Consider the following 10,284-nt stretch of genomic DNA (forward strand, 5'->3'; position numbering starts at 1 on the left):
GGGGGAGGGGACCCAACATCTATACATCAGTGCAGAGAGATCCAACCATACAAAGTGACACCACAGTTTAAGGCATTGACATTAAAACATTAAAAGCAGTACAAGTGCAAAACAAGTCAGTTTACAATTGTCCAATTCTGATAAGGCAAAGGCTCAATAGCTGTGAGGTGCAGTAACTTCCAAACGTTAGAAGAGTGCAGTTCTGTAATCCAACTAAGCCAGTTACATTGTATACCTAATATGCAACTTGATGGAGAACACACACACACATGCACACACACTTCCCCCTCCTCCACCACACACTTGGTAAGTGTCAAATTGTGCCAGAAGTGTTTCATACATGTTGATATAACTTAAGTACTTGCAAGATAAGTCTTCAAGAGAATGACTGCTAGGAGCCAAGACACTTGGCACATGTCTGCCAAGGTAGTTTCCCTCTATTATCTGTTGATAGGTTTCTTGGAAGATGATTAAGTGCCAGCAACCAAGACACGGTGCACCTTTCAGCTTTTCCCCCCCCTCAAAAGAGTGGCACATAGCCAGACAACTGTTACTGAGAAACATAGCAGGGAAAATAGACTAAAAGATTAGGCAAGCCTCTACCCCCTCACCCCCATATTGCATAGTGTTAATATCTGCCCCTGGCCAGATCTGAAAGATGTTGCATCAGTTACAGACAGTGACAGTCACTATTTCAGTTCATGGTCTTTTGAAAATTCCTGTGTTTTATCTAGGCCAACTAGTCAGCTTGTTTGAGCATGGGGAGACGACTAGTTAATTTTCTGCAGTAGTGGTGTAAAATTGAAATGGAAGTCTTTAGGGAAGATGAGGGGAAAGCGGGGAAAGACATTCGAGCAGCAACGTAAGCATCAGGTTGAACACTAGCTAAACTTTAGCTACCTTGGAGAAATGAAGAGGGCAGGCTCATGAAAGGAAGAAACTGCCAGGCCATTCCAGAACCAAAGTGGGCCACTATGATGGTGTGGAGAACTGAAACCCCCATGAGGTATCCTCTGAAGAGCTTGAGCTACCATGCCAGAACAGAAAAAAAAAAAATCCTCCAGACTTTGGAGAAAAGCTAGTGAGAGAACAAACAAAAGTGTTTCTTGGTTCCACTTGGAAGAAGGGATATGGCAAGGGAATAGTAGGATTCAGTTTTCTGCCCAGTAAAAGAGGGCAACACTGAGTGCAGACATATTCCATTTTCAAAATTAAGTATGAGGTAGGCAAGTGTTTTCAAGAAAATGATTTAGCATTTCTGCTTGAGAAGTTATCTTACTTTTAAATCCATCTACCCAAATCGCATTGTTTTCCAGTTTTTAAAAAAGCAAAAATATTCAAACACAACTGACTATTGTTTTGACTAGTCATTTGCCCCTTAACACTTCAAAAAGTTTAAAAGTGCACATTGCTGAGATTGCAGTGCAAATTCTGTTTGCTACATAACCCCTAGGAAAAATTGTAAAATATTTACTTTTGCACCAGGTTGATCAGCCTGCTACCTTTTAAGATGCAAGATCCATTTCTTGGTTTGGGCAGGGGAGTTTAACATCCACTAAATGTAATTAGCTGAACACTATTTTAACAAGAACCTTTTGGAACTATAAACCTATGCTGGTAGAGTTATTTCCATGGCATAAGAACTTTCTATAGAAAAATGGCCAGTAACAATTACTAGGCTGACCGCAGGACAGGTCAACTAGATGCCAACCGTAAGTTTCAAGTAAAAAGTTAGCTTTGTTCTCACCTTTTTTGCACACCCAGTAAAGGCAGTCAGTTAGCTGCACTAGGAAGATCTTATGCCAACTTGAAGGCTTACACATTGGGGTGTTTGCATAGCCCATACAGAGCACAATGGTTGCTGTGCATGAAATCAAACTGTAAAGCAAGGTACCTCTTAAAAATTCAGACACAGTTTTAAACATGCAACAAGATTTCTAGCATTCTTCAATGACTGTCCCAATCAAGGAGTAAAGTTTTTTTTTAATAAGCCGAAACCCAGGACTCAGAATCAGAGTACATTTGCTGCCAGATGTGAAACAAGCTCGGGTAAAGAAAAAGTCCCTGAAACTGGACCATGAGCAACAGTCCTGCTTAAACACAAGTGTCAGTTCAAAAGTAGGAACAACACTGGGGTCATAGATAATCTTATCCAGCTTTTTACATACATTTCCAGTTTCTAAATTGACATGGATAATGCAACCTCTCAAACCACAGGGCTCAGTTGAAGAAAGCCGCAATACATCTTGAGCTATTTTCTTGGTTAGTTTTTCTGGTATCAGAACCTTTGAGCAGTGAAGTTTGGTCTGCTTTGATTTGGATAGGCAGTTCTCCAACATTTTAACTAAACTCTGACAGGTTCTCTCCTCAAACACCACCTCAGTAAGGTTGGGTTCAGGCACAACGTAATCCCAGTAGTCAAAGTCTGCAGGGGAATTAATTATGAGAAGACATGAGGAGGAAAGACACATAGTAACATACCAGTAACTGGAAAGAGGCAGACAACAAACCTACCTGTTAATTTTCCTAAAGTATTAAATAGTGATAGTCAGCAAGCCAGCATGAGCATACTACAGTGTCAGTTTTAATTCTCATTCATGTAAGAAACCACACTACCCTATGTATATTTTATGTGTGCTGCCAACAGCAGTCTGTGGTCACTTTAACTAATTCAAAGTACAGATGATAAAGTTAACCAGCATAATCAAGAGAAGTGTATTACTATAAACTTAATGAAGTCATTCTCCACTTGGGAGAGGACTTCAAAGCCATTACTAATGTTTATCATTGCAGGATAAAAAAGCCTGCCCCTTGAAAACATGAAGTTAGTTTGCTTAAAAGGAGAAGTGATAGCTTTGCACTTGGTCATCCACTTTCTAATGTGATCCGTCTTTAGCGTGGCAGGCTGCCAAACGCTGAGATTGTTTAGTACATACATGGAAGTAAATAACTTGCTCATCCTAGTAAACTACTGAAAGCTGTGAAGTATACTGCAAGTGCATTAGTAATACAATAGGTTTATATGCTGAGACAGTTAAACTGTTTCACAAGTCTATTTATAGCCACCTATAGTGAGTCAGGATAAGCCACTGCAATTCTTGCAAAAATCTGATCTTCCACTCATTCTGAAAAGTTTATTAGGATCATCTTTGCAGCTACTGTTTAGCCATAAAAATCATTTTAGTAACCCTAAAGTATTAGTCAGAGGTAGCTCTACAACATATCAGTTCTTACCCCCCTCACTTGTAGTCATGTAATAATTCATGAGCACAACCTCTGCTCAGTTACCCCCCATTTACAAACATCCCTGCACTAACACATAATAATAAGTTATAACACCACTTGGGGATAGATCCCTCCTTCCCTTTTGCAGCCTTACTTTTTAAAGGGGGGGGGAGGGAGAAAAGAGGTTGAGAAGGTCAAAGATACTCACCGCTTATGTTTGCGTGGTGAAAGCCTTGGTATAGCAATTCTGAAATGCATGCAGTGCTTTTACTGCTTAAATTGCTAGTTGCAACCATTTTAAAGTACACTCTAACCTCCAACAGATCTTTACGCCCTTCTGGTTTACTGAAAGGAAAGCACATGTAGCATGCTTACAAACAAAACAAGTTATTAAGAGACACTACAGCAGCAGCCTCAACTCATAGCAACTCTCAAGAAGGAACACTTACTTGCCTGTTAAGAGATGAAAAAAGGAGTTTTGAAGTTTAGTTACACAATCCAAGACGCACTACCATGCCGTTTCTAACTCATCCCCTTGAATATTTTTTTCTTGTGTCAAATGAAAGCCTTCCCTCTTCCTACTGAAAGGGGGCAAAATTAATTAAGAACAAACTTAATTCACCTATCAGTGGAATCAGCCCACATGATTTCATCTTACCTGCTAAAACTTCACAGAAGTTCAATTACAGTATTTATATTTCAAACAGCTGCTTTCAATTTCAGTGACAGGAAGTATACAAATCCTAAACAATTATAAACCTACAATTAATGTATACAGCTACCATTCATTAGCAACCCCGCCCAATCCCTCCCTCCCACGGATCAACCCGCTGCTAGGGCAGCAGCAATTTATATACACTTCTCATTCCCCCACCTGTCCGTGCTCCTCCTTCTCCCCACCCCATTCACATTCCCAAGGCAGCGGTCTACTCTGCCAGATCTTTCCCCTCTCATTGGCTGTTGTTCTAAGAGGCTCTGTGGGGAGCAGAGCGGGGACAGGACTCATCCAGTCCCTCATGTGAAAGAGGAGAAGCTTGAGCAAGGAGGGGGAAGGAGAGGAAGAGATCTAGCTAATGATTGGTCAGCGGCAGTGTCAAAAAGATCCAGGGCCTGGGAGAGCTGGCATGCTGATCACCTGACAAGTCACACTCAGCCCGTGTCATTCATCTGAGTTCACAGATGTGCTGCAAGTAGAGGTATTAGCAGCACCCACTACCTCCTCCACCACCCCAATTGTGTATTCTGCAGCCAAGTGTTGGGGGTGGGAGGGATTAAGTAGAATTTTTATTTCATTCGTTTTCCATGGTGCTTTGCACACATTGATGTAGTCTTAAATTACTGTTTTATGCACTCGCACCCATTTCCCCACTGCCCCTGTGTCCCCTTCATTTCCTTTCCCATTGACCTCAGTTCTCTGTCATTGCAGAGTGGGACTCATGAAGCATGTTTCTCCTGCAATGCAGAGATGTTTTCAAGCTGCAGTTTACTGGGCTAATATTGTATTATTAATACAGCATCTTTTATTAATGCAGCAGCTGTTGTTTATGAATAAAGGGGAAGCTGCCATATTACAGATGTACAATAATGCAAAAAGGATACACAGAGCCTGGTGTTGATCTCACATTGGAGTTAGGGTGACCAGACAACAAATGGAAAAATCGGGATGGAGGTGGGGGTTAATAGGAGCCTATATAAGAAAAAGACCCCAAAATTGGGACTGTCCCTATAAAATAGGGACATCTGGTCACCTTAATTGGAGTAAAACCAGCATAACTCTATTAACTTTATCTGATTATTCCTAATTTACACCACTGCAAGATCAGGCTCAGGCCCATAGTATTACAGTTAATAATAATATGCACTTCTATAGTGCTTTCAAAGGGGGGGGGTTCAAAGTGTTGTACAATCATGAATGAATGTGGCATCAAGCCTCCAATGAGCATCACTTGGGCAGAACTGGGGTATTAATTCTCAAATCATGCCTGCAAGTTAGTTATTACTGGAGCTAAACCTGTCTGTATACAGATACTTGATGTACTGACTGACAAAAACTTGTACACCAACAGTTTGTACAGAAAATTACATCTCTGTGTGAGTGGATGGGGTGACTCTAGTTCATTTCTTTTGGAAGAGCTGCACCTCTAGTGTGTTTACTACAGCGCTGTAAATAGCTGTTGGTTCTTGGTAAGGGACTTAACATTACTCAATGTACTCTCAAACAACAGGGAGCAAATTAGAAGCTGAGTCTGGAGGCTGTTGGTTGGTTGGAACCTGGGGGTGGTGGTCTGTTCTATATAAATTGGCCACTTCTAGTGCTTATTGTAAACCACAAGAAAGTTGTGAGTGTATCACCTCAACCAACAGGTCTAAAATATTTTTACTGCAGGTTAGAGACAGGGAAGAGTTTTAAGGTGGGTGAAGGGGACAGCAACTTCTCAATTTTTCCCTTATTCCCTCCCTATCCAAATGGAAACAGTAAGAGTTAACAGCATGCAGGGAAAAAAAATTCAAATTGACTCAGGTTTTATTCCCGCTCCATAGTTTTTTTTTTTTTTTTTTGCTACTCTTTAAAATATAGTTAACAGCAAAAAAACCCCAACAAAAAAAACTCCAGCTTAAAGCTATGAGGGCCAAGACATTCAGAGTCCAGGTATAAAAGCTGGGCCAATACTCTGGGCCTTCTTCTCTATTGCTTTGTATCTTGTGCACACAGTCTCATTTGGGTAGCGTTTTGGACAGGTGTGAATGTCGACACAAGGCAGTGGAGAATCAGGCCTTCCTACTTTAACTCATGCCAGGAACTAAGACAACAACATCATGGTGGCTTAAGTGTTGGCCCCAGCTCTGCTTTCTGCCCTTATAAAACATAAGGACAGTCAAACTTTTTGCTTAAATTTAGCTTTGGAAGTTGAATTTACTTTAAGTTGCTATGTTGTACTAAAAGAAGCAACAATGCATTAGATAATTTCCTAATAATCACTACAGCTGTTGCTTACCACAGGTGTCTTATTTAACTAGCAGTGGATGAGGGGTGGTCCATCCAATCAAGAAAGAGCAGGGAAGTGTTTACAAGAGACTCTCTATTAAGCTATGGTTCACTTTCTGATGAAAATGTTTAGGAGCCCCTGCTCTAATGGTCTTGCTTTCTAACAGCTAATGGAGAGTCTCCTATAGTTCAGGTAGCAGAGCTGCTTTTTCAGAATCTTTCCACACACTTACACTGCTACCAATTGTTTGAGAGCCTGGGAGGGAGGGCGAGTAGCGATGCGCAAATCAGCTGTTTTATTATAAATCTTTTATTTATTATAAAAATTATTCATGGAATTTTTTTTTTAGCAAATAATGCTAAATGACACAATTCATGATAGAGCTTATGTTAAATTCATGACCAATTACATAAATGAGTTACACAAGTTCTCATTTTGAAATTTAGAATTGCATATTTGACTAATATTTGCAGGCTGCACTATGTTGCTTACAGCTGGCTAATTGCGTAGCAGTAATTGAAAAAAAAAAAAAAAAAAAAAAAAATCTTCAATTTGCATCTGTCAGCCCCAGTGATGATGGGACCAAATTACGTCTGTCTGTCCAATATAGAACTCAAAATTTAAATATGGGCAAAATTTGAGCTAGAAATTAACTTCCACAACTTGAGCACTTCAATGTTGATGTGAAGCAGGGGCTAGGAGAGAGATGCTCCTCAAGAGACTGGGTCTTCACCCAAGCCATACATTGGAAACAGGAGCTGACTTCTCTCAAAGCTGAAAAGGACACTGGGAACAGCAGTGTTTGTTGCTACAGAAGGAGCTGACTACGCTCTGGATACAGCTTAAGATCAAGGGTGAAATGAAGTCCAACTCTGAGACACAAAAAAGAAAGAGAAGGCAAGGCTCCTTCAGAAAATAAATCAAATGGGCAGTGAGGTATACCAGCCAGCTAACACTGAGAATAGTGCTAGGGTGTAAAGATACAGCACCACTGAGTGAAAGATGGCATGTGAGTGTGATCACCCGTACACTGTTCATAGCAATTTAGAACTGAAAATGGCATTCACTTTCGTTCAGATTCCGAGAGGGGCAGGTTTTAAATACATTCTCTTGTCTACTGCTATGGCTAATGAATCCGCTTCCTTGATAACATAATTATAGTAGAGACAATTCTCCCAGTATGTATCATATAAGATATATAAGGTCTTCCTTCTCCTCCACAATGTAAGATGCAATCACATAAATGTAGTACTTGGCATTCTAGCATATTGGCAATTTAAGAGATTACAATTAATTTCATGGTATGGAAATTAAATCTTAACAAAAGATTTACTGTTTCCATTTTACATAAAAATCACTATTTAATTTAGCAAATTCCAAGGAAATATTTCCATGGAGACAGTTTATTTCCACTGGGATGATATTTTCCACAAGTCTTTGAAATGTTTAACAGATTCAAGCATATAATCAGGACAAAAGTACGGAGAAACAAACGAAGTTTCTAGATGCTCTCCCACAACCCATTAAATGTACTACAAAGTAAATTATTTTCCTATTAATGCCAAACAGCGAATATACCCAAAGGAATGGTAATTCACAGTAAATTAGTAGTTTAGTTTCACATGGGGGGGGGGGGGGGGGCTTTTTTTTGGCCAGTATTTGACTGGTGCTGTGCATCTGCCTCTATTTTTAGACAGGTCCCCCCCCGCACACACATACACAGCCTTAGCTACTGAGATATTTATCACATTCATAATACATATCTGAGCTCTCAGCAATGCCTGGCACATGTCAAAGTGGGGCAGAGGGATTCCCTTCTCTTTCAGAGTGTCAGGAAACAGGGTACATCATCTACCCCAAGAAAAGTGGCTGTTATCTTTTGCCCGTGTGCTAGAGTGCAGGGGCAGAAGGAGGCTGCAGAGTGTCTCTCCCCATCCACGAACAATACACACAGGCTAGGGACAATCCAAGTCCCTGCATTTGCAGAAGCGTCATGGCCATCCCTCTATGCACCCCTGGGGTGCAAATCACCCCAAAGGGGATGGGTTAGGGGGCCATGGCCCTCTCAGCCCCTCCACCTCCCCAGAACTGTCCTAGGGCACTAGGGAAAGGTCAGCCAGCACCACATCAAGGGTACATCTCTCCCAGCAGCGACTAAATAGGAGAGAGACAAGCCTCACAAGGATGAATCTGCCACTTGTCCATGTAGAGCATATGAATTTGGGCCTGATTCGGATTTTGCTTACACAGGTTTACACAAGTGTAACTTCAGTGACTTCTGTAAAGTTATGTTGATTTACAGTAGTGTTAATTAGAACAGAACTGTGAACTCTTATTTTGTAAAGTCCATCTGAGGGACACACAAAGCAAAACGCAGGATGTTGAATTCATATACCTTAGGAAGATGAAGGGCTGTGGTGACTGGCACCAGTTGAACTTATGGTGAATCACGTACGAACAGCAGGACTCAAACATGGAAAGAGTGATTCATCTACAATAAAAAGTTTAATCTGAACTATTTAGATCACTGCACTGGGAAAGTAACAACTATTTCCCTTGCAGCAATGTAGTTACAGCACTAAAAGAAAGACCCATTGTATTTTTTTTTTTGATATTGCTCAGATCCCTGAGTGGGCAGATAAGTGGGCCTGAAAGCATGTCTGTTTATTGGCACTGCAGCAGAGTGAGAAAGATTACAAGGAAACAGCAACAGATGTAGCTTAGAAGGTGCTTCTACATTTAGAGCAGCAATCCATACTAGAAAGTCAATAGTGTCAAAGATGAAACTTTAATAACTTCTGTATCTTTTATTTTTCCTGAGGAAGTTGGGCTCTGGTGCTCCTGCTTCACTGTTACTACCTTTTGGGGTTTTCACATTCACTCTAGCATTGAATTACTGGTGGTGAGTTTTATGATTATTATTCTGCTTGGGTGTATTTCTCTACTTCTCAGTCATATTCTCAATGGATTCAAATGCATCATAGAGATGGTCAACCCTCTCTTGTCCTGAGTTAAGCTAACCAAATGCTTTTGCTTTATTCCCATCTGGTACACATCACTCCAGAAACTGCCCAAGATATCAAATTTACAAGCCCTTAGCCATTACTAGTAAGTAGCTTTCAAGAAGTGCATCCTACAATTTTCTTCACTTCCATAGCCCCCACCACAAACTATGGCATAAAAGCTAAGTGAAAGTCAGAATCTGACAGTGGGAATGAAATGGAAGCACCTTAAAACTTGCAATTCATTGGTGACAGTGCGGGGAGAAGGCTAAGGAGAGAAATTTCTCCCATCCTACTACGTGGCAAGGGTGGGTGGGTGGGTGAGGGAACTATTTATGGAGCCAAACCCTAAATTTCATACATAGCTCTTACACCAGCAAAAAACTTTCAGCGGCACTGGTGGAAGTTTAGCCAGATTTAAAATTGAGTAGTGACCTTAAGATCTGGTCCATTGTCATTAGTTACTCACATTCAGGGGGTATGTGCTACAGAGCACTACAGTATTTTGAACACATTACCTGATGTTAGCAAAGTCTTAAGACAGCAAACTAAACAGAGCCTACTGAACTATCAGAAACCAGAGGAATGCTATACACATTTCTGGACTCTTGTTGTTTGACACCTTTGGTATTTGCATATGTTGAACCAATGGGCTTCTGTGAGCAGTTCTTTCATGTGTATTGCAAATGGAAACGTGCTAGGGTGCGTATATCAAGGGGAGACACCGTAGGCCTGACTTTGAAGTTCTGAGCACTTACAGCTCTAACCTTGGATGCTCAGCACCTTGGAAAATCAGGCCCAAGTAGACTGAGGTACCCCCAGTCAGTGACTGCTGCTGAAAGCCTGGCTGCTTTCAGTGTCAAACAAGCAGCCACACAGAGCCAGGAATTGAACTCACATCTCGTATCTTATCTAGCTTAAGGTTTTGTAGAGTGGCAGCTTAATAGCAGTGAGCACAGGGGCAGCTATTTTTTTTCTGGCTGTTGTAAAAGGTAGCTATACAAGCAGGGGCGGCTCTAGCTTTTTTGCCGCCCCAAGCACGGCAGGCAGGCTGCCTTCGGCGGCATGCC

General features: G+C 41.1%; 1 protein-coding gene across 4 annotated transcripts; it reads right to left on the reverse strand.

Moving 5' to 3' along the window:
- Window positions 1–278: 278 nt before the first annotated feature.
- DDIT4L (DNA damage inducible transcript 4 like) lies at window positions 279–4,021 on the reverse strand. Of its 4 annotated transcripts, none has more exons than XM_024211752.2 (3): window positions 3,884–4,021; window positions 3,434–3,570; window positions 279–2,425 (listed from the first exon to the last, which is right to left on the reverse strand). In XM_024211752.2, the coding sequence occupies exons 2-3, from the start codon at window positions 3,519–3,521 to the stop codon at window positions 1,938–1,940; spliced, it is 576 nt and encodes a 191-aa protein (XP_024067520.1). In that variant the 5' UTR covers window positions 3,522–3,570; window positions 3,884–4,021; the 3' UTR covers window positions 279–1,937. The 4 variants fall into 4 exon arrangements, with proteins under 4 accessions (XP_024067520.1, XP_024067517.1, XP_024067519.1 ...); XM_024211749.2 differs by having other exon boundaries at window positions 3,434–3,806; XM_024211751.2 differs by having other exon boundaries at window positions 3,679–4,021.
- Window positions 4,022–10,284: the final 6,263 nt, after the last annotated feature.

Source organism: Terrapene carolina, unplaced genomic scaffold (genome assembly GCF_002925995.2).
Source record: "Terrapene carolina triunguis isolate 2854851 unplaced genomic scaffold, T_m_triunguis-2.0 Scaffold706, whole genome shotgun sequence".
NCBI lineage: Eukaryota > Metazoa > Chordata > Testudines > Emydidae > Terrapene > Terrapene triunguis.